Source organism: Cydia pomonella, chromosome 16 (assembly GCF_033807575.1).
Source record: "Cydia pomonella isolate Wapato2018A chromosome 16, ilCydPomo1, whole genome shotgun sequence".
NCBI classification, from domain to species: Eukaryota; Metazoa; Arthropoda; class Insecta; order Lepidoptera; family Tortricidae; genus Cydia; species Cydia pomonella.
Genome location: NC_084718.1, coordinates 15,353,129 through 15,378,893, shown reverse-complemented (window position 1 = coordinate 15,378,893; position 25,765 = coordinate 15,353,129). Strand labels below are relative to the sequence as shown.

At 37.8% G+C, this 25,765-nt stretch overlaps 2 protein-coding genes across 2 annotated transcripts in view; both read left to right on the top strand.

The window, feature by feature from the left end:
* The first annotated feature begins 416 nt into the window (after positions 1–416).
* On the top strand, positions 417–4,294 carry LOC133526273 (inhibitor of growth protein 5). Its single transcript, XM_061862823.1, has one exon. It carries the CDS (start codon positions 807–809, stop codon positions 1,629–1,631), a length of 825 nt encoding a protein of 274 aa, XP_061718807.1. The 5' UTR covers positions 417–806; the 3' UTR covers positions 1,632–4,294.
* Positions 4,295–21,331: 17,037 nt separating this feature from the next.
* Positions 21,332–25,765, top strand: part of LOC133526345 (low density lipoprotein receptor adapter protein 1-like) — a 25,335-nt gene continuing 20,901 nt past the window's right edge. Inside the window, exon 1 of the mRNA XM_061862913.1 lies at positions 21,332–21,863. Within this exon, the coding sequence (XP_061718897.1) occupies positions 21,815–21,863 (49 nt within the window). The 5' untranslated portion in view covers positions 21,332–21,814. The remainder of the gene's footprint in view (positions 21,864–25,765) is intronic.

Here is a 25,765-nt window from a genome sequence, read left to right as displayed (position 1 = left end):
GGTCGCAACAAGTCGCGTTAGACTGCACGACTGGCTCGAATTAGTGAGTGACCCCACTGCACTAGCACCATTTTTAGTGCCCGTAAAGCCCCTCCTTAGATAATGTCAATGTCCTACCAGTACTTCTATCGCAAAATCAAGCGACACTTAGCGCATTTACACCCACTAATTAATCTAATTATATACGAGTACCGGCTACGACTCCACGTGTCTAAACGTAATAGCAATAGCGAACGGTGAATCGCTAATGCTGAACGCGTAACCAATAAATAGCATTCAGTTTCGCGCTTATTTCAACGGAAATAGTTTTGTTTATGACCTACGATACAATGTTGCCAGTGCAATAATTATTGTAAATTATAAATACTTATAAGTTGATTTTCCAAATTGCATTGTAAACTTTTGTTATTGTAGTAAGCTGTGTTGATTACTGAAATTTAGATAATTGTATTGCCTTAAAAGTTTGATAATATAATGGCACGAGAAATCAAAAGAAAAAGAAAGGACATTGCCAGTATGAAAACAGGCGAAAGTGAAGCTACCATAGACTAGTCATGATATTTTTGTTGCATTCCTTTCATTCTGAAAAGTTTGTAATTTTGCTACTTGCTACAAATGCCGATAATATTCAGTGCAGTGCAGTGTTTTTGACAAGTTTCAGTTTAGTTATATATGAAAAATATTTGTTATAACATAATTGACTTAAAATATAAGTGGTGCTAATTTCAGTGAGCTACCAGTAAAGTGTTTCAAAATCTGGAATCGAAATTTATCGTTACCCAGGAGTCGTTACGAAATTTTGCAAAATGACTTCAGCACTTTATTTAGAGCACTATCTAGACAGTCTTCAACATCTGCCGATAGAATTACAGAGAAATTTCAAGTTAATGCGGGACCTCGATGATAGGGCACACGGGTTAATGAGGACAATTGATCTTATGGCTGACGAACTATTGCCCAATATTCCGAAAATGGACGAGGAAATGAAGAAAGACAAGGTTAATACAATACAGGGCCTGTTTAACAAGGCCAAGGAATACGGCGATGATAAAGTGCAGCTCGCAATACAGACTTACGAGTTGGTCGACAAACACATACGGCGCCTTGACTCTGACCTTGCTCGCTTCGAATCGGAAATTCAAGAGAAAGTGATGAGCGCCCGAGCTGCGCAGCAAGCCGCCGCAGACCAAGAGCCGAATACCACCACTGTCAAGAAAGGAAGGAAAAAGCATAAGGGTAGTGAGAAGGCAGCTGCTACCACAGGTAAGAAGAAGCGCGTCGGAGCTTCCAGCGAGGACGATGCGGTCGCGTCGGGCAGATCCGCAGCCAAAAAGAAGGCACAGCGCAAAGGTGCAACTACAACAGCCAGTGCTGTCAAGGAACAAGAAGAAAATGCAGATTTGGACTCGGTTGCTGGCATGGCTCATCCCAGTGACGTCCTCGATATGCCTGTCGACCCTAACGAGCCCACTTATTGCCTCTGCCACCAAGTTTCATATGGAGAAATGATAGGTTGTGACAACCCTGACTGTCCCATTGAGTGGTTCCACTTTGCATGTGTGGATCTTAAGATTAAGCCCAAGGGCAAGTGGTATTGCCCTAAATGTACTCAGGACCGCAAGAAAAAATGATCCACGGTGAAACCTCCTGTCAAACCCTCTGACAAGACTGTACAGGTAAAGAAAGAAGTAAAGTAACTTCAGTCTTTATTACCAAAAACTATGTGTGAAAAATTAGATAGTAAATGAATTTATAGTAATATAAAAGATATTAAAACTAGTAGCATTGTGGTAAACTGTATTTAGTTTTATATAATTTAAAATTTGAAAGCCTATTTTTATGGTGTATAAATTGCTGTAGTCTTAATTCATTATTTGAAAATGAGCTAGTAATAATTTAATATATTATACAAGATGCATTTATCATCTAATTGCATACCTGTTTATTTTATACACACAATCTGTTTTAAAACAGATAAAAGATGATAATCAATAGATATCTTATGTAGTAATATTACACAACATTCAATGTGAATGCTAATAACAGTTAGCAGATGTTTTGTAAAATTATATATAAATTTTGTACTGACAAAAGGAATTCAGTGTCTTGTACCCATTTTTAAGAAGATTGAACTTTGTTATTTTTTTTTTTACTTGCCGTCATATGTTATGCAAGGCAACAGGTTCCATGTTTTTATTTGATTAAAAAAATAGATGTTTCCAATATATAACTATGTTTTGTGAAGTAAATGGGATTATCATTATGCAAGCAAACTATAGTACTTCAAGATGATTCGCAGTTTAGTGAACTCCAGTATAAAATATATTTAACCCCCCCATTGCCCATTGTTACTAAACTGCCTAACATCACAAGTAAAGCATAAGTTACAGCTATTAACACATGGCTATTACGCACAGTGGGGCAAAAAAATCTGTATATTTAAAATCAAAAGATGAAGGATGCTATCAATTAGATATGGTCACAATGGCTAAGAAAAACATTTTTTTTGTTTGCTTGGGGAAAGTTGAACAGTATGTCTGGTTGTAGACATCTGGTTCTTTTCCAGACAATTGTCCCAGTTCAGTGACAATGTCTTGTTTTCTTGGGTGTAGTAGGCAGGTAGACACATACAAAACTGGCCATAGTCGCTGTAACACGCTCCAGTCCGGCGAAAAAACTGGATGTGTACAAACAGCCTATGATGATTCCCTACAAGCATTTCTTTTACCATATCTAACCTTTATCTTATTTAGCAATGTGTCTACTGTGTTATTGTGTATAATTCTATAACATTCAAGTATTTGGTATCTTTTTTGTTTGAAAAACCATATAAATAAATAGTATTAACAATCAGCACTAGATAGCACCACTATCTATATCAATTTAATTTTATGGGTATTAAATTAAACTAAAACATTAAGTTGTTAAAGGAAACTTGTGGAAATGTATATTGCTGTAGCATATAAAGAGAACATTTTTAATTGAGCCGCAAATTATTATTACACTCTCCTGATAACTACTATAGAATTTTGTGGAGTTTGGGCTGAGTGTGGTCCATAGTGCTATAGCCAATAATAATGTAAATTGTAAACTATATTAGGTACTTACATATTGATTTTATTTTATTATTATAATGTCACTTACAGTATACACCAAACATGACACATAGGAATATAAGAATTGAATTATAACATGCGCATAATTATATATATGCGTATATTATTATGCGCATATGCATATATAAAGCCATGGTTATTAATGTGAATCTTGAATTTCCATAGCACATTATTATTTGGGTCCCTAATAATCAATTTGTTACATTACAAAACCGATTGTTACAAATAATAACACAAATTAGTTGTATTTATTTTTCAGTAAAACACTTTTGTCGCATAATTTGGAACAATTTGTTCCGAACAGAACTTTCGCCTCGTTGCTTATTTGGTGGGTGATCTGGGTCTACATTCAATGTGGATTTAAATAAATCCAAAGAGGAAAGTCGATAGGTTACATATAGATAATTGTTACATATGTAAGTTATAATAATGTTTTCCAATGAATTGCCGTAGACTAGAATAATTTTGTTGCTTTGATAGTTTATTACTCTAATTCTCATGTTTGCTGGGAATTAAGTCATGACAACTTATATATATAAAGTTAAATTGTAAGGAATCTTATATAGCAATAAATATCACTAAGGTGACTAACTTAAGTTTATGACTGAATAATTATGTGAGTTATAATTATAATATATGTTACTATAACAGGGTGACACAAAAAAACAATACAATATCAATGTAATAAAACGCAGCATTATCACGGGCCAGACGGGAATGAAGGAATGACATCAAGTAATTAAGTTAGTCTAAATGTCTTGCTTCAATATTGGAGCTATGTCAAAGTAATGACCTGGAAATGACATTAATATTGACAGTGTAATGATGATTAGCGCATATTATTGTAGCCACAAATTTAAAGTAGACACCACTTAAATACTTCCAGGTGCTCTCATTATTTTAATAAACAAATTCTGTCAATGTGTTCTCATACTCATCAACAAACCAGAAACCCTGATGTATTACTTTTTTCTGTCACCAAGTAAAGATTTTGTATTATTCTAGAGTCAATATTAATAAGTGATTTATTATAGGAATTTATCTAGATTTCATATAGAATATAGACCATCATGCTGCATTGTTAAATATTCACCATATTTTATGATTCATACTTAGGTATAATATATTAGAATATCATGCATTGCGTTTATTATTGAAATTAAAGTTATCACATCACAGTTTGTTCTTTTTTAGGGTTCCGTACCAAAAAGGTACAAAAGGAACCCTTAGGGGCCTTAGGGCCTACGCTAGCTGACGCGGACGCCCGCCGCGTGCGCACGCACGCGGGTGCTATTTGTGGGTTAAATCCGCCGCACGTGTCCGCTTCAGTTAGCGTCGCTCATACTATTTTTCGTTAACCCGCTCGTCCGCTCCGTGCACCCGCGCCAGCTAGCGGAGGCCCTTATGGTGCGACTCTTCGTCCGTCCGTCTGTATGTCTGTGTGTCTATCTGTCACATCGCTAAATATCTCGAGAACCACTTAAGCTATCGATTTCAAATTTGGAATAGTTATGAAAAATGCCAACCCATTAATGCTTTTGTTTTATTTTTAATAACTATGGGAAATTCCCTATATGAAGAGGGGGCAAAATTTCAAAGTTTAGTAACTAGGTCAAGTGGGGTATCATTAGAAAGAGCTCAAATCGACCATCCCAAAACATTTTTTTTATTATTTTTTAGTAGTGGAATAAAATTGATTAATGAAGTAAAATGGTAAAAAAATACCATTCCCCTCTTATCTCCGCAGTTTGCCGGAGAAACATGAAATTTTCACATAATATTAACATTACTATTCAGTAAAAATATAATCAGACCTCCACCTTGATAACTGTTTTTAACTAACAAAAAATATTTCCGAATTTAGTTTACAATTTTATCTACACACATATCATAAACCCTCTATGATGCCTTCAAAATCCGTAAATAATGGCCAACATTACGATAAACTGTTTTGTTACAACAAATTTCTTATCTGTGATAATGTTGTTATTCTATAGCAATTCTATAGCTTCATAACTACATCAAAATCGATCGATGTGGTTATGCATTCAAGTTTGGAACGTCTCTGAAAAAAAATAAAAGCAGCAAAAGCTATTCTAATATCAGTCGAGATGCCTATTTGTTCGAAATGAAATGTCAATTGCATACAATTTTGACATTTCTCGCATGTCAGTTTGTATCGAATGATTACGGAAATAGCCCCACGACTCTAATTTGTCTCAGAATAAAAAATAAAACGACATGCGTGTAAAAAGTTTTCATTTACTGCGATTTGACGTACAGTTACAGTTAATCTTTTAATTAGTTTTAAGTATAAAATGAATATGTTTTGTTGTTTTAAGGTAACTGATAGCAAAAATTTCGTGTAAAAATGCGATAAAAATATTTCGGTGACGCTATCAACATATGCGCGAGTTCCGCCAAGAAAGCAACGATTTTTCAGAGATGTCCCAACGGAGGCTGTAATTTGGATTAGTGAATATTTCATAGAAAGTTTATAATATGTGTGTAGATAAAATAGTGTATGTAACTGTACATAATTAGGCATTAAAACACTCTTGTGATCTTTTTATAAACGTTCTATGAAATATAAACTAGGGCTCGCGGTTGTGTCCGTGATTCGTGAACCCGTAGCCGTGCGCCCGGTTTCGTGATTCACGGCAACGGTTTTCTGGTCCGTTCCGCACGTGACATTCGGCTACGTGAAATTAGGGTACGTGAATCCGTGTAGATCCGTGTAGGCGTGATCACGGCTTCACGTATCTTAAGAACACGCCGGTTCGGTCCGCCCGCGACGTTGAGTGAAGATACGATGCGGTCTCTAAGAGCTACGAATAAATATTTATCATGAATTTTTTATTCATAGCCCTAATTCCGTTTCATTACTTTTCAATTAAAATTTATTTTCAATAGTAAGGCCTTTTAAATATTAATTACAATGAATAGCTACTTTAATTTTTTTTTATACTACGTCGGTGGCAAACAAGCATACGGCCCGCCTGATGGTAAGCAGTCTCCGTAGCGCGTTGCTGACCCTAAACCCGCCCCCCCCCTCGTTGAGCTCTGGCAACCTTACTCACCGGCAGGAACACAAACGAGTTGCTAAAATAATACAACAACACTGTGTGTCAGGAGACCAACTATGATGTCAGGAGTAACTAATGACAATGAATGTGAGTTCAAAATTCTAAACTGCTCCCTCCAGATTAAATAAAAAATACCACGAATTTGTAAAACAAAACATCGCGGTCACTTCTTTCAACTTCACGAATCAAAGGTAAAGCCCACAGCTACTTATGTATATTGTTTGTTTCATTTTAATAAGTCGCTCGCAAATCTTATTATCTTTGTCTGCACGTGCAACTGCACTTCTTATCTCCAAAAAAAAACCCGGTATGTTGGCTTAGCTTGTTAGTCATACAATAAAACGCTCTAACAATAATATGTCATTATTACCTTCAATCTAGAAATAAAAAATGTCCCAAAAGTCCGAAACTGATAAGAACTGCAGCTGCGTACTTTTTTTTCCGTGGCCCCGTACATGTGTTTTTGTTGAATTTGTTTACCTGTATTACCTTTATCAACTTTATCATACCTACCGAAGATTTGCAGACCCTTTTGTTTCTTTGGATTAGGATTGCCTTGTTTATATTTAGGCTACGTTATATTCTTTGATAGTAGCAAGCTTTTACAAGTATATATGTTTCATTCTTTTCATTAGTACTTAACAGAAAAAAATGTCTTCTCTTGATTTAATAATGACAACCAGTAGCACAGCGTTGCTTAAGTTCATAATTATAATGATACTTACTAGGGAGATTTACACCTTATATTTATATTAGTGCTATGCAACGAGCAGGTCGCTAGTTTTGACTATTAATCATTAGCTGATTATACAAAAAACAGAATAACCCCATAAATTATTTAGATATAACCATTATATTCAAATCGATGCAAAAAATACAATACTAAGTGGTAACTCAATTCAATAATACCTAGGCCTTATTTATTTTTCTCCCGGGCGTGTCGAACCTACGAGACGTGCGATAAGTACCTATCCAACGGAACCGAGCCCGAAGCTCCGCACACGAACGCAGGTACGGGCTACGTATCATGGCGTGTCACGGCGTGTCACGTGAATCCGGTCGCGAACGCAGGTACGAGGTACGTACCTTGGCGTGTTCGTGAAATTCGTGATCTTAGTACCGCCGGGCTTAAGAACCCGTAGCTACGGATCGGCGTGTATCACGGATATCAGGAGCCCTAATATAAACCCACACTCTTGTATTTTAATGCCTTTTATTATGTAGCAGTCACATAAACTACTATAACCAACTTTACGTGTGTTTATTACACTTGAAATTTCTATGAAATTTGAAGACACCTTTTTTCAAATAAAAGATTTTTTTTTTTAAATCGGTACACATGATAGAGAATTATCGTCAAAAAACCGACATTGCATTACAACGCGCAAATTAGTTAGACAATTTGCCGATAGATGGCGCTGTACACAATCATACTTAGTATAGGTAATTCTGATCCAAAGTCTTCGCCTTTATAGTTACACGAGAGGGTCCAAAGTTTGTACGAAACCCTCGGTGCGCGAGTAAAAAGAACTCGCGCTTGACCGTTTTTTTAAATATTGTAATCATTCTATTCCTTTAATTGTGGGTAAAGTGACTTGGGTATTAAATCTTTTTTTACATAACGCGATACATTCTCTCCTGAAAGAAAAAGAGCAATATCCCTGTCTAGGAAGCCGATGGTACCGGGTTCAAATCCTGATAAGCGCATTTATTTCTGTGATGAGCACGGATATTTGTTCCTGAGTTATGGGTGTTTTCTATGTATTTAAGTATTTATAAAATTTAATTATATATATCGTTGTCTAAGTAACCACAACCAAAACACAAGCCTTACTGTGGGACTTAAGTCAATTTGTAATAATGTCCTATAATATTCTCAAAAAAAAAAAAAAAAAGAAAACTTATAGGCCTAATGTGTGAAAATAGATCTTAGAAACATGCAAATTTGTACAAAAACATCCCGACCTATACATAAAAGCTAAAGACCGTCATACTAGTAACTTGAACCTAAGATATCAAAACAAGATTGCCCCTCCTGCCAGTAATTTACAAATGAAATGAGTAACAAAAGTCCCTATAACATGTCTGTAAGAATTTTCAACAGTCTTCCTAAAGAAATAGCGATAGAATCAAAATATGATAAATTTGTAAATAGCTTGAAAACTTATTTAATAAATAATTGTTTCTATTCTTTACAAGAATATTTAGATGATAACAAATACCATAAATAGGCATATACTATAATTTTTTTTTGTGTATTCTGTAGTTTGTAGGTATGTTATAATTGTTTCATGTGTTAGTGTTAGATAAAATTGCAATACCCTTACAGGGTGTCATATTGTGAAACATTATATCATTCATTAAGAACATCTGTATGAACACCAATGTGAAAGCAATAAACTTTATTATTATTTTATTATTATTTATATCTCCTTGGATTTCACGGGCCTATAAATCCCGGTCTTTTGATAGGCTTGCGTGGGGATATAGATCCAACACGTAGAGGCCCCTTGGAGAGCTTTAATGTCATGTAGAACGCCTGCTGGAACCCGTTCACAGGCCCAACAATAGACACCCATGAACCGGTCGCAGCAGGCATTGGGACTATTGTAGTAAAACTGAACAGTATAACGGTCTATGGATTGAAGTTTGGGAGGACAATGAGACTGGGTTATTGCTAAGACGTCCGGACACCTGCCATAACAATGTTTTCACTAGTTATCGAGGCAGGCGGTGACTCGCCGCCCACTAGATGGGCCCCTGAAAATGCCGTCGTGATGACGACCAGGAGCAACACCGGTGTGAGCGGCTCAGGGGTGTCGAGAGGTGTACGCCGCTTTCTACCCAGTGGCTGATAACAGCCACTGTGCCAACTCGCGTCTTATGCAAATTTTCACTTCCACCCCTGGAGCATTTAGCTCTAACGACTCCTCTCTGGACAGCCAATGAAGGCAAGCCAGAGCTGAGAGTCCTGCGGTCCATTATTATTATTATTATACATTTTCGTAGCATCTGATCTGTCACACCCATACATATTTTCTTTTCGTTTGGCATTTGTCGGACTAACCTAACTACCTACGATTGTCATCTTGGATAGGCCCCCTGATCTAATACTCACAAAGTAACGATGAGCTTAAAAATGGTCACTTGTTTATTAAAAGCCTACTCTTTCTTGCTTTTGAGAGATCTATTATAGACCATATTTGTCAGAGAATGCAGAAGACGTCCGGAGCGAAATATCTTCTGTTCTAAAGGCAACGTTCTTAATAGTGAGGTGTGCCGCTAAACGATACCTTTACCTCAACTTTTCAAAAAAGTCTAACAAACAATTCCACTCGGGGTCACCCCTTGTACTTAAATTTAAAGAGATTAGAGATAATTGTTTTATACATGTAAAGAACATGAAATACAAATGATAATAATTAATGTGAATAATTGTTTTGTTATTGTCATTATGCTCATAAATAAATCACTACGTAAATACACCAATTGATGCGGGAATATGGCCATGCATAAAAAACACTTTATTTTAGTAGTTTTTTGTGGATCCTGCCATAAAACTAGGCGGGAATTTTACTTTTATAAAAATAGGCGATGATAAGTATCCCAGGCGAAGAGACGGGATTTTACGGTAGGTACTTTATTTGTCCTATTGCCCTAAGTATACATATGTCCTACTCGCTACAAGTGGTTTGGACTTTGGACTAATATTTTCTTCCATAGTACATGTAATTTATCCTAAAGATTTTTTTTTCTAATTGTGCTTATCCTAATCAGTTTTAACCTTACCTACTCTTCTGGCAATAGCAGCGTTTTACCTGAAATAAAACTCATATTAAAATGCTTGTTTACCTCACTGACTGACCCACTTCCCGGTTTCCGGTGAAGCTGAAAATTTGTATACATATGTAAGTCGGGTGACTATTATGCTATGCAATATCTGATGATGTAGACAGGTGGCCATAGGAACTCTGTGATAAAACAACGCAACCTAATTGTGTTTCGGGTTTTTAGAATTGTCTCGAGCAAGTCGAGCAGTACAAATGGCGACCGGTTTGGCCTAGTGGGTAGTGACCCTGCCTACGAAGCTGATGGTCCCGGGTTCAAATCCTGGTAAGGGCATTTATTCGTGTGATGAGCATGGATATTTGTTCCTGAGTCATGGGTGTTTTCTATGTATTTAAGTATTTATAAATATTTATATATTATATATATCGTTGTCTAAGTACCCTCAACACAAGCCTTATTGAGCTTACTGTGGGACTTAGTCAATTTGTGTAATAATGTCCTATAATATTAAAAAAAAGAAAAAAAAAGAAAAGAAAGAAATGGCAGACAAAAGGTATTTTCTACCAGTTAACTTAATAGGGCCAGACAGAGACACTTACAATTGGTGCAAAGAGAGAAAATCTGAGAGAGCTCTGGAGTTGCAGGCGTACATAGGCTACGGAGACTGCTTACCATCAAGCGGGCCGTATGCTTGTTTGCCACCGACATAGTATAAAAAAAATCAATGAATTAAAGCAAGCAAACTAACATACATATAAACTAGGTAAAGCTAAGAAAAGCAAACTAATATACATATAAACTAGGTAACATATATATATATATATATATAATATATATTACATAACTACAAATATACATACACATTTATAAATATAAGACACACATACATACATACTATAAATATGATTTTGTTATCACTAGCATAAAAAATCATGCGACTAGCTAACATTCTTCCCACCGCGATACAACCGGCGGCTAACAATTTTTTTTATTCACAATACATAACATCTAAAATACAAACAAACAAATAAAGACAAAGTATCAAACGGGAGACGAAGAAGTTTTTTTTTCGTGTGTCGGTGGCTGCCATTCCTCAACCCACCAACGGAGCTGCAGGTGACGTCCACGATGGTTCATCATACATAGCCGTTAACCACTACACGAATTATCGCTCGGGAGGCGATTGGTCATGGAAATCTGTTCCTGGCTCGCGGTCTAGGATGATTTTTTTTTCTATATTGTTCTATTCAGAACACGATACTGAATCGAGTATGCCATATGCCCATATCCTCCAAGAGTATGCCCTTAAATGGATCCCCACTATTTTTGTTACACCTTGTATGTATACACTCGTCATTTTAGCAGATCATTTCATAAACATCTTTAAATCAGATGTAACCAGATCCGCCAACTTGAAATTTTGGACAACCGCCTTTTATAAACCGTTTCATGTTATCTTCTGAGCCTAACTACGTTTTGGTTGATTTATTCATTCATTTAGATGCTTACTATTTCTGTTCTTCAAAAAATAACTAGTTTAACTCAGAAAAAGTTTTTTTTATACAAATTACTCCCAACATTGTGATTGCTGCTGCTCCCATAAAGAAGATCTATGGTCTAAAACTGCCCCCGGGTCGTCAGAGAGGAAAATATGCAGAAATCCGCGTAATCTGTTATCCGCTCTAATCAGATCCACTGATCGCTATCATGGATGATTATGCTTACTGGCTGTCTAGTTAATACATTGACACTAGGATACGTGTGTGTGACTCGAGAGAGCGGTCAGGTAAGGTCATGTTATAGCGGACATAATACTTTATGTTATCAATGTTATCATGTACGTACGGTCAACCAATTTGCCTATTCCTAGGCCACTATAGAAACATGTCATAATGACTTCTACGACAGTGCTTATTAAGTGATGCATGTCATGTATAGAGGTTCTATAGTGGCCTAGGATTCAAATTGGTTGACTGTACCTATAGGAAAACATCGCTAAAACATTACCTACATGTTGTACACCTGTTGTGCTCTTTTGTTTTGAATTTGGAACCCATAGTTACACAATAAATTCAAAATTTAAAAATATGTAGATATGCGATACAATAGTTATTTGTTTTACAAGGGGGCAAAGTTGTCAAACGCGAAAAGCGAAATATTCCTAAATCACGAGCTTAGCGAATGGCTCGAAAAGTAGAATGTGACCGTTACGAGTGTTTTAAAGCACAAATTTTGCCACCGAGTGTAAAACAAGATTTTTCATCACATCGACGCGAGGAAAATACTAACTGTAAAATATCAAACAAAATCAAATCCAAATGAACGTTATTGAATATTTGTCATTCAAAATCATCATTTAAAAGTTCTACCAGCTACCATAAGGAAACAACTCAAAATTTGCATCAGATTACTTTGCCCCACATGTGGATAAAATGTAACTGATAAATTGATAATAACTGTGATATATGTACATGTATAGTACCGAAGGTATATACATGGGCACGTATCACGGCTGATCGCTCGGTCAGTGAACCCGCGGGTAGGTTAAGATTTTCATTATTTTATTTAATGTCATAATTTGGTGGTAGTTTTACTTTTCTTCCGAAATACATCTTTCAATACGAACGGACGTGCAGTTGCCTTTTTAATTAGATATTCCCGTGTTCCTTTCCTGGCTCCTATATATTTCATTTGGCGACGAATTCGGACAATTAAGCGTGCGGCAGTGAAAAGACAGTGTTATAATGTCGATTGGAAAGTTGCAACCGTTTGATCCTAGCGCGGACGATTGGGCGTTGTATGTGGATAGGTTGGAACAATATTTCATCGTGAATAGTGTAACGGACGATTTGAAAGTGCCTACGTTAATCACAGTGATGGGCAGTGCAAGTTACGAGTTACTAGTGACATTGTGTACGCCGGACAAACCGTCAACAAAGAAATATGAAGTGTTAAAAGAACTGATGACGAATCATTTACAGCCTAAAAGGAGCATAATGGCGGAACGTTACAAATTTCGTCAACGAATACAAAAAAAGGCGAGTCGTTGGCTGTTTATGTTGCGGATTTAAAAAAGTTGACTAAATATTGTGATTTTAAGACGGAACTGGAAAATAATTTGCGGGATCAATTCGTATGCGGCATAGCGGACGATACGATTAGGCAGAGGTTGTTCGTAGAAGACGGGTTGTCATTCGCCAAGGCCTGGAAGCTAGCGGTTGCCATGGAGGCAGCAGAGAAAGACGCCGCGGCAGTCGATAGTAGGGGGCGCGGCACTAGTAAAGAGGTCGTGGAAGTACTATACGCATCGGCAAGCGGGGCCAGAACACCGGGTTCGTCCGGAACCTGGAGGGCTAACGGGGCAAACCAAGCAGCGGGGCGCAGCAAGGCGGCATCGCAGGCCTGGGGCGGGCGCGCGCAGGCGAGGCCGGCGCCCGTAGCGGGAGCGGCAGGAGCGCCGCGCGGTCGCGATCAGGGCCAGTGCCGTGCTTGTGGCGGCAGTCATGACGCGACGACTTGCAAATTTCGCATGTATTCTTGTCGCGTATGCATGCAGCAAGGTCATTTAAAGAAGATGTGTCCCCGACTACAAACCGGAGCGAGAGTGCATGCGTTGGACGCGAATGAAGAGGACGAGGAGGAGTTGTTGAACGAGGTACCATTTAACGCTTTATCTGTAGGCAGTTTAAGTCGTTATAAGCCGTTTATGCTGACGTTGGACGTTAACGGAATATGTTTAGAAATGGAAGTTGACACTGGTAGTGCCATTTCGTGTATAAGCCTAGAATGTTATCAAAGATTATTTAAAAATGTACCTATTTTAACATCGAATGTATTACTTAACTATTACGCAGGAGGAGATTTTCGCCCAGTCGGTAAAATCACTCCAATAGTTAAATATAAAAACAAAGAGATATATTTAGATTTATTTATTATAGACGGGGGCAAAAACCCATTGTTAGGAAGACAATGGCTGTACGAATTGACAATGGGTTTGGAGCAGTTTAGTTGTAATAAGATCGATACCAAATTGGAACTTACTATGGATTCATTAATTTCTAGGTATAAGGATATATTCGCGGATGGGCTCGGGCGGTACACGGGCGGCACGGTGGCGCTGCGCGTGCGCTCGGGCGCCGCGCCGGTGTACTTGCGCGCGCGGCCGCTGGCGTACGCGCTGCGCGCGCCAGTGGAGCGCGCGCTGGACCAGTTGCAACGGGACGGCATTATCACGCCGGTCGAAACGTCAGACTGGGCCACGCCGATAGTACCAGTAGTTAAGCGTGATGGAGGTATTCGGATTTGTGGCGATTATAAATTAACACTGAACAGGTGCTTAGAAATTGACCGTTTTCCCTTGCCGAGAGTGGAGGACCTGCTGGTCAAATTACACGGGGGTGAGACGTTTTCAAAAATTGATTTGTCTCAAGCTTATGCGCAATTCGAGTTGGACGAGGCATCTAAACCATATACGGTGATCAACACACATAAAGGCTTATATATGTATAATAGGCTTATCTATGGGCTATCATCGAGTCCGGGGATATTTCAAAGGAAACTAGAACAACTTTTTGCAGACTTACCGCGAGTAGGCGTTTTCCTGGATGACGTAATTATAACAGGAGTAGACAGGGAGGATCATTTGCATACATTACATCAGGTGCTAGGACGCCTCGAGAAATTTGGGTTGAAAGTAAAGAAAGAAAAATGTTCTTTCTTCGCGGAATCGGTGACGTATTTAGGGTTTCGTATTAGTAAACAAGGGGTTCACACGTGTCCAGAAAAGGTTAAAGTCATAAAGGACATGGCGATTCCGGCCAATGTAACCGAACTTCGCTCATTCATAGGAATGATTATGTACTATGGGAAATTCGTTAAAAATATAAGTATGACGTTAACACCATTGTACAAATTATTAAGGAAGGGGACTGCGTTTATTTGGACCAAGGAATGTACGGAAGCGTTTAATGCCGTCAAGCGTTGTTTGGTTTCCAGTTCGGTGTTGGCGCACTATGACCCTGAACTCCCTTTATGTCTAACTACAGATGCGAGTTCGAGCGGCGTGGGGGCGGTGATTTCGCACCAGATGCCAGATGGAACAGAAAGGCCTGTTGCGTACGCGTCCAGAGTGCTCAATGCGGCGGAGGTAAATTATTCTCAGATTCAAAGAGAAGCTTTGGGAATTGTGTTTGGTATAAAAAAATTCCATCAGTATCTGTACGGCCGAAGGTTTTTGCTAAGGACCGATCATATTCCATCGATGGCCGCGAGCAGACTACAAAGATGGGCGGTAATTTTATCCGGTTACCAGTATGACATAGAATATGTGCCTACGGACAAAAATGGAGCTGACGCATTGTCCAGATTACCTGTGGGAAAACAGGCAGCGGATAGGACAGAGGTAACATATGTACAATTCGTACAGGATTTCTTACCAATTACTAGTGATCAAGTCAGAACCAATTTAAAAACAGATCATCCACTAAGAAAAGTGTTTATGTACTTACAGTCAGGGTGGCCGGCGAAGTGCGACGATCCAGAGCTGCAGCCGTATTGGGTAAGGCGTCACGAACTGTACTCAGAAGCAGGATGTATCATGTGGGGCTACAGAATGGTGATACCCACGGCGTTAAGAAATGACGTTCTGCGTGAGCTGCATATAGGCCACTTTGGAGTGGTTAAGATGAAAAGTCTCGCCCGGAGCTATGTTTGGTGGCCCGGCATCGATGCTGAAATCGAGAAAACGTGTCGGGAATGCACCACATGCGCTTTGGAAGCACCGGCCCCTGCCAAAGCTGCACCACAAGCTTGGCCATATCTCGAAGAAGTTTGGAGTAGGTTGCATATGGATTTCCTAGGACCCTTACACGGCATGACCTATTTAGTGGTCGTGGATTCATCGTCGAAATGGATCGAAGTAAAACAAATGACGAGGACGACGGCAGATGACGTCATCAGAGTCTTAAGGGAGATTTTTGCGCGTTTCGGGCTACCCAAGATGATGGTATCGGACAACGGCCCGCCGTTCACGAGCGGAGAACTGACCCAGTTCATGCAATTTAATGGCATAAAACAAACGTACTCTCCGGTGTATCATCCATCTTCAAACGGGGCAGCCGAAGGTGCAGTAAAGCTTGTCAAAAAAACCATTTTGAAGGCGCTACGGGATAAGCAAGACGTGGACGCTGCGCTCCAGTCATATTTACTGGCGTATAGGAACTCTATTCACAGTAGCACGGGCGAGTCACCGGCGAGGTTGCTACAGCGAAGAGGTCTGCGCACCCGACTGGATCTTCTGCGCGCCGACGCCGGCGCCACGGCGCACGAGTGTGCACGCGCCGCGCAGCTCCGACAGCGCGAAAATGCAGGGGGCGTCTCGAGGTCGTGTAGTGTAGGTGATAATATTTGGGCTAGGAATTTTAGCAAAGGGGAGAAATGGGTTAGCGGTACGATCACGGAACAATTAGGTTCACGTAATTATTTGGTGCAAAGGGAAAACGGTCAAATTATTAAAAGGCATATAGATCAGTTACGCAATAATTCACGCTTAGCTATAAGGGCGTGCCCAGCGACGGACTACGATAACCATGAGAACTCTGAGCCGTGTGCGCCACCGGAGCCCGCCTTTGTACCACCCCCTCCGATACCTAAACGTGTGCCAGTGCCCGTAGAAAGATATGGTGATCCCATATTATATTAAGTACTTATTTGTAATCATAGAATTAGTTTGAAATGTAAAGAATAATACGGGTTTGTACTTTCTAGATAACGATACCTACCTATTTAAGGAATTAAGTTCTGTTATTAATTTGCTATGGTAATATGTAATTGTTGTATAGTAATATATATATAGTGTGAACGGCTTGGCCATGTCAGTCTTATTAGTATTCGCTTAAGGCTTAATTTTATCTGACCTGGAGGAGAAGTTTTCACAGAATCCTTACTAGCCATATTAGTACATGGCCAACGACCGTATACGATGTAGTTTTAGTTAAGTGGTAGGGTGTGATATATGTACATGTATAGTACCGAAGGTATATACATGGGCACGTATCACGGCTGATCGCTCGGTCAGTGAACCCGCGGGTAGGTTAAGATTTTCATTATTTTATTTAATGTCATAATTTGGTGGTAGTTTTACTTTTCTTCCGAAATACATCTTTCAATACGAACGGACGTGCAGTTGCCTTTTTAATTAGATATTCCCGTGTTCCTTTCCTGGCTCCTATATATTTCAATAACATCAGTTTTTAAATAATCAAGAGAGTCTTTACCAGCTGGTGTGGTGAAAAATATTGTACGCGGGCTCTTAGAATGGACCGGCAACACTCAGCAACCATAGGTTGGTAGGTAGGTGGTAGGTAAAAAACTTGTTGTTTGATTGTTCCTTTACTCGTCCACAGATGGCGCTCATATAAAGTGCTTCTAAATCATATGACGATTAGCTCTGTAATATATGCGTCTTGTCTTCTACCTCGAAGATAGACAAAGAATGTAGGGATAGCGTTTTTAGTTTGGCAAAGAATGGAGGGATAGCTCCCATTAGCGGTTTCCCAGCTGCATCCTAATAGAGGCAATGCTATCCGTTTTGGCAACCTTATCTCATGAACTGGCGCAGGCATGCATGCAGGCACTGGAGTTTAATAAAGCAAATGCCACCTGACCTTTCAACCCAGCACAGAGGGTAACCTAAACTTTAATGGGAGCAACCGGGTTTCCTCACGAAACGCCTGCGAACGATGCTATTAATCTTAGAAATAAATTAAAAGTGGAATTATTCACTTTCTTGGGTGGGACTTGAACCCACGAGCATTGGATCACTTAGTACAAGTACAGTGCTTTTCCACCTGAGCTTACACACACACACTCATTCACTCACACACAGACACGACAGACACACAGTTTATTGTGTTTTCAATATAACCCCCTTATTAGCATACCCGGGGGGATTTTGGGTGCGGGAATAATTTCGTGTGTTTTGTGTACCGTAAAATGCTGCAACTTTGCCATTTAAGCTCAATTTTGCCTATTTCATTTCAATTACGATCTCTCGAATTTGCTTAGTTTTTTCTTGTTTTTTACCATTTGATAGTAATTTTCATTATTCTGGCAACACATATTTAATTTTTTTACAATGGTAACTCCATTGTTGCTCCGCCAGTTACGTATCATAAGTCGGCGTGAGTGGCAACATTTTTTAGTGTCTCGCAACTTTTGAATTTTTATCTACGAAAAAGGTGTTTTTTGAGAAGTGGTAACGTCCCAGGGTAAGTAAAGACTGTCTATTTCCCGTAAGTTTAATATTTTCAAGAAAAGGACATGATTTCAGCATTATAACGTACTAGGCAATATTGGGCAGTGTTTTGGAAACTTGAATGACACAATTTTGCCTGGGTCTAGGGCTGTCACTAGCTGAATTTTATAAATTTACAGAAAAGAGTAAAAATAAGCTTGCCTAAACTGCTTAAATGAGTTTATTTATTACAAGCTTTTTATTAACTTGCAATGTTTGTTTGTTTAAGTCAAATTTTGCAAGTCGATTTTCACCGACTTTCTGTGTGGGTACCTATGTAGATCTGCTGACAATGCAATTATAAACTAACGTTAACAAAAAAAAACTTATGGGTATTAAAATGAAAAAATTATAAAAAAAAAACTTATTGCAATCTGTTATTATATTTTTATTGTAGTTACTTGCAATTGTATATTTATTGCATTATAATTATGTTGTATGTTTACAATCAATTTTCAACCACTTATTAGCGACCAATTGAGGTGTTCGACATACTTATGTAACTTGGGTGACAATGCAATGTTTATGGTACCATCGAGATGGTCTGATGATGGAGACCGAAAATAGCAACTTCTAAACTACACATAATAAACCCACTGTGTTTAGGCTCATTTGATTTGTCTTGCAGTTATCTCAGTAGCAGTCGAAATCTGGGTTGTCAGGTGTCAGGTCGATTACAATTGGAGTTCAAAGGTGATGGGTGATTAGAACTTTACAATGAAATAGAACTTTACACTATAATAATGCATTGAAAATTAGCAAAATAGTGTATCTGCAATGTACTTGTAATAAAAAAATTAAAATAAGTTCAAATTATTAAATACTAAAAGAAAAAGAAATCAAACAACATTATATTACATTTGTTTGTTGATTATTTTGTAACTAACAATATAAATAGATTTTTTAATAATAATATTTTTTTGGCACAACCCTACAGTTAACGATATTTTTGTATAGAAAGTTTGTGGAACCTGCTACAACTTTACCTATTGCATGTGAAAAAAAAAAGTATTAAGTTTATGGCCATAATTTGACTGTCAGGGACAAGCATAATGTCTCATGCACAAGAGTAAATATTATTGCAAATAGCAACACATTATTTATGGAGAAATCCGTCTAGGCAAAGTTACATCTTAGGCCTACAACTTTGCCTGCCACTTTGATTGCTTGTAAATCGGAAATACAGTATGATTAGGTAATGATATTTGAGTCTTATCTGGTAAGGCATAGGGTATGTTTTCCGACTAATACTCATGAAACTCATAATGAAAGATAGGTTCACAGATATAAGAAAAAAACGTCAAAATCCAGGCAAAGTTGCAGCGTTTTACGGTATAACTTTGTTTAACGTTAAATAGTTACGAAGTTATGCATTAAAAAAAGGTAGGGAGTAAGCTCCAAATGTGCTTAAAAATGTATAGTTTCTGTTCTTACAGTTTTTAAATAATGAATAGAATCAGGCGTTACTTTACGGAAATCCAAAAAAAATTAAATGAGATTTTTCACCCATTTCTTGGCTAGTGTAAAACATTCCTACACCTAAAACCCCGGGGTATACTTATAAGTTCGTCTATCATATTTTTTTATAAGAAAAGTTCTTATTTTATTTAAGTTTACGAATCCCATGAAGCTTCCCAGCTTTTGTTGGCAATTATCATGCAATTATCCATTCGGACGCTTAAATCTACGGGCGGGACTCAAAACCTGATTCGCGTGCAAGAACTCAAAAATTGCATCAGGCTCCATGATACGTGATTGACAGAGCTTGCATCAGCTGCGTGTGTAAACTTATCTGATGCATTGAAGGTCCTAGTGCGTTGATAGAAGGTCTATATTACTTTGTAAGTTATGTTGCGCGAAAAATTAGATTTTGTAAGCTCGTATCTTATGTAAACATTGTGCTCAAATTTATTTCTATTCTTATTACAAATATGATGGTGAAGCTTGAAATATACTTGTGCTACAAAAGTATACTTGTAGCGCGCGTAGCGGTAAGTACCTACCTACTGCTACGGGTACAATCCAGATGTACCGTGGCGGTGGGTTCAAATACCTGCTGTGTACGGGCATTAACTTTAATCGGTGATCCATTTAGAGTTCAAGCTAATCTGGTTTTCAATACTAACGGTATGAAATGGCCAATGTAAAGTAAACCCTAAATGGCTCAACAATTAAAGTCCTTGACTGTACCTATCGCCTTGGTTGTAAGGTCAGATGACCGACGCTGTCGCAAAAACTCCGGATTCCTATAGTGTATTCCCATTTGTCTCCTTTCCGACCCACGCCGCCACACAAGAAGCACACATGGGAATGAAAATACCTATTTCCATCTGTACCCGGTGGTGACTAATTTGAAAAAGCAGGAAATTTGTAGATACGACACGATTGATACGATTTGTAGATAGGTGCAACAGATTCGGCGATATTCGGCCGAATACTAAATATTTGGCAAAGTGGCCGAATAGGCCGAATACCGAATAGATGTCGAATATTCGTGGCATCTCTACTAGTTACTCATAAGTTTTGTCCATCGATTATTAATTAATTTATGTAACTATAAACAATGGAGAGTAGGCAACACAATGCAAGTGTCAAGGTGTTGAACTTACACTTCCTTCCCATTTTGATAACAAATATTTGGGTCATTAGGCCATTTGACAAATCGTCATTATCGTAGCGGGCTTTTCCTTGTTCGATTTAACGATGATGTCCTATGATGATATTGATGATGTCTTTCATCGAATTTAAACTGTCATGTGGCATACAAACATTTAAGCTAATTTTACGGTTTTGAACTGACGTATTTTTTAGTCACTCGCTCGAGATGTTTATTTGCACATGGAAACTTAAACTCTCCGAAATATGCATAAGAAACAAAGGATTTAAAAAAAGGTATGTGAAGTTTTCATAACTCTACTAATGACCACTCCAAGTCCTAATCGTAGAAATTTCGTATAACATCAATAATTTTTAAGTGATGGTTTTGAATGATATGTATTTGATAACGTTAATTTGGATTTGATTTGTAAAGTTTTCATCGCGTTATTGTGGTGAAAAAAAAGTAGGTATGTATTTCACTCGGGAGCTAACTTTGTTGAACTCTCGTGCCTTAAAACAACAACTTGGCCCACTTGCAAAACAAATCACTATATCAGGCAAAAAGTTCCTTTATCGCGATCTCCGAACCTTCTGGTTGGAAGCCGCTCGGACACCACACCAGACCAGTGCCTATACGGTACCGTACCCTTGGGTCCATGGTACTTACGCTCACACACATATAGACAAACATATGTATATGTATCATGGAATGCGTGAAAAACTGTGAAATTACGCACAAGTCCTGATATCTCAGTAGTAGTTCGCTATCGTAAACTGGGTAGAGCTCCCGCCGCGCTCATATCGCGAAGGGTAGTCCGGAGCGCGCACGCGTTTACCGCGGGAAAATAAAATTTAAAAAGTTTTGTAAGCAGGCAGGATTTCCTTTTTCATTTATGTAAAGATTTGAGTTGTCAACATTTAAAAAAGTTAAGATGACGACGTTCATAAGGAAAATGTTGAAAAATCGCACCAAACATAAAAGTGAGTATTTTTCTGTATAAGTTTATAGAAGAGTATATACTGCAGTCTAGATTCTGGCAGTGACCTTGGGTTGTATATAGGCCATGAGTGATGAGACTCGACGTAGTTTTGGTTTGTACCATTTGTGGGAATGTGTTTAAATGAGAACATAAAAGTAAAACTAAGAACCTAACTTTGAGAATAACCCTTTTTAAATGGTGCCTGCCTACTTTGTAGTTTACCTATCTCCTTATTTGATTTTTAGAACACTTAAAAATAAGTAAATGTCGTTTCAAAAATATACGAATTATCGTGGGCAAATTATATATTTATTTACTACCTTCAGAATTTAATTTGCTTGAAAGGGTGTCATTAATTAAATTAATTTAATTATTTTAAAAACTGAATGAACAGTTACTTTATTATCTTAAATCACTTTGTTGTTTATTAATATTATGTAATGTTTTTGTTTTATTTTCTCTTAATTAATTGGGGTGTGTGTTTCGGTTTCATTAGTATTAGGTGTGTGTCTTTAATTTCATAATGTTGTATGTTTTTGGACATGTACGTGTATACCGTATTAAACGCATTGAATTGAGTTGTCTTTCGAGTGCGTAAGCTGCGTATCGGCACGTGTGTCAAGGGTCCTTTGATTTAATTAAAACTATTTTTGCCAAATATTTAAGATAAGTCTTCAATTTGTTGGATAGGTACGTTAAGTCAGGGGTCACCAATTAGTTTCTACAGGGGTCCGGTTTTTTAAATTTCTTCGCGATCTGTTTCTAGTTCTACTTGAGTTTTTTAAATAAGTAAAAAAATATATAGGTCGGCGGCCCGGATCCGGACCGCGGTCTGCCATTTGGTGAACCCTGCGTTAAGTACATAGTTACATTACATTTGTATTTGTAATGATTTCCTTATAATGTCGATAATTTAATTCCTGAACTTTCCTTATAAAAGTTATAAATATAATTTACCGATATGACGATGATATAAACAATTAGTAGGTACCTAAGATATTAAAATTGAATTTTTATATATAGAATTCATTTATAATGTAAATTATTAATACTTTATATATGAATTCCATTCATAAAGTGGCTATGCATTTCTGCCTATACTTTTCAAGCTTGCACTAAGAAAAAAGCTAGTTATAACAATATACATTGCATTGACGTTTAATGCTTTAGGCAGTGTCTTACCTGAGCGAATAACTCTCGATGGAATTTCTATGGAAGTGTCCTACGTGGGCGATCTCCGAATGCCGTAGGGCCGCCGTGCCGCATCGCATTCGCCCACGTAAGCCGCGCTGTTAGACAGTTCTATATGAGTCTATCGAACAAAACAGTAAATTTTACTGTTCCGAAAAAACGGTAAGTTTTACTGTTTTGAGTAGCTAAAATCACTCTTCGTTTATTTTTTATCGTTTTATCAATACTTAGATATGTTTAAACAGTTAACGTTACTGTTTTTGTTATTTTCTGTTTTTCAAGCATTTGTTGATATTGTGTAAAGCAGTTAATCTTAAGGAACACCACTTTAATGTTTGTTCGATAGATCATTTTTAGGGTTCCGTAGCCAAATGGCAAAAAACGGAACCCTTATAGATTCGTCATGTCCGTCTGTCTGTCCGATTATGTCACAGCCACTTTTTTCCGAAACTATAAGAGCTATACTGTTCAAACTTGGTAACTCATAGTGTTGTGTTCCTGCCGGTGAGTAAGGTTGCCAGAGCTCAACGAGGGTGGGAGGGGGTTAAGGTCGGCAACGCGCATGTAACTCCTCTGGAGTTGCAGGCGTACATAGGCTATGGATACTGCTTACCATCAGGCAGGCCGTATGCTTGTTTGCCACCGACGTAGTATAAAAATAGAAAAAAAAAATTTTTTTGGGGGTTCCCCATACTTAGAACTGAAACTCAAAAAATCTTTTTTTCATCAAACCCATACGTGTGGGGTATCTATGGATAGGTCTTTAAAAATGATATTGAGGTTTCTAATATCCATTTTTTTCTAAACTGAATAGTTTGCGCGAGAGGCACTTCCAAAGTGAAAAAAAGTGTCCCCCCCCCTGTAACTATTTTTTTCATAAATATATTATTCAGGGTTGGCAATTGTATACGGAAGATAATTTCTGCCAAATGTCTACCACTAGCAGCAAGCAATTTTATCTCAAATGTTTCTGTTGTTTAAAACACGTTGTTTGCTCGATTAATTTTGAAAAAAGTGACAGTGATTGGCAACCAAATTCCCCAAATTTTGCAGCTCTTGACTTATTTATGTGGGGCTATCTAAAATTACGTGTCTATGCTAACGAGCTGATGAAATTTAAACAGTTAAAACCGACTATTCGACACAAATGTACTAAGATAATGCCAAAAATGTGCGAATAGATGCTGAACATTGGGATGATAAGGGCTTACATTTGCCTGCTGTTAGAGTTGGACATATGTCAGACATTATGTTTCGCATGAATTTGCCAACCCTGAAGAATATATTTTTAAAACAATACTCAGTAATTTTTTAACTTAATACAGTTAAAATTTAAAAACAAAATGTATACTTCTTATTTGCCCACCCTGTAGTATAGTTCTATATTTAATGTTATAGTTATCTGAAATCCTTGTATAATAGTTTGTATATAATACCTACTGGCTTAATATAGAGTTCTTGCAAGTTGAGCTTGGCAAGTTTTTTCTACGATTTAACCTATTAAAACAAAATAAAGTATCTATTAGAAATCCAAGTCGCGCAGAAACGGAGTGCAGTCGCAAATGTGCTTTGATGTTTACTGTTCTATATTGTAAGTATTGTATAATAAATATTATAGTTCACTAAAACGTCGTATAATGGTTAATACAATTGTCTAAATCCCTAATTTAAATATCACATAATCTATATTAGTTATAAATGTCATAGAGTAACAAACGTTATAAAGTAGGTAGGTAGGTATATGCCATTATAATTTGAGCGGTGATTACTATGAACCTCTAATTCAAGGACAATGTAAGTAGATGAGTAGAAAAAGTAGGTATATTACAAACAATGCCGACGGACTGAATCTACTGCTGAGTGATACATATGTATAATTACACAAAAATCTCCTTTCCTAATTCATGCTTCAATGCAGCATGCAGCGATTAGGATCGCACCTCAGGCCTAGCCTACGCAAGGTGAAAATCGTTTGCGCTACGACAACGAAACGCTTTGTGTGTCTCTATCACTCTTCCATATTAGTGCGACAATGACAGTTGCGTCTCGTTCGCTACGGAGTGTAAACGATTTTCATGTTGGCTACACACCCAGGACAGGACTATTAATGTACTTATACCCCTAAAATCGGCACGAACAGTTCGGAGCTTTTACGCTTCAAAGGCAAACCTAATTTGTTGTTATGATTTATGCCGATTACTTATCTTGTTATAGAATATTCACCCATTCCGTCCTTCACCCATTTTAACCCATTCTCACATTAAACGCAACATTTTTTATGTCTTCATTAAACGTCCCCGTTATGGACCACGGCCCTATGCTTATACAGCCAGCTATCTCCGGGTGCAGGTTTCTCTCTAATTACTTAGGAATTAGGAGATCTCGCTGCCTGCCGTACATGGTGGTTAGAAAAACTAATCCAGGCGGTTTCTGATCGCAACTTGATTTTATAATCCATCCAATGCTCGCTTCTTAAGAACATCTTCTCTAATGGAAGGTGCCAAGGCAACATTGTAAATTAAATAGTATACCAGTGTATGTGATCGATGTAGTGAAGTAGATTGTTCGCAGAATCAATGTCGCTTGGCGCTTTCTTTAATTGTATTTGTAAGAAGGTAAACTAAAGCGAAGTTTATGGGAATGTTTTAGAAAGTGTAAACGCATTTAATAACAGTCATCCAAGTTCGAACTATGAAGCTTAGGAATGGAATT

Bases quoted from the DNA above. Each gene is read 5' to 3' on its own strand.
- LOC133526273 (XM_061862823.1), top strand. From the start codon at position 807: ATGACTTCAGCACTTTATTTAGAGCACTATCTAGACAGTCTTCAACAT.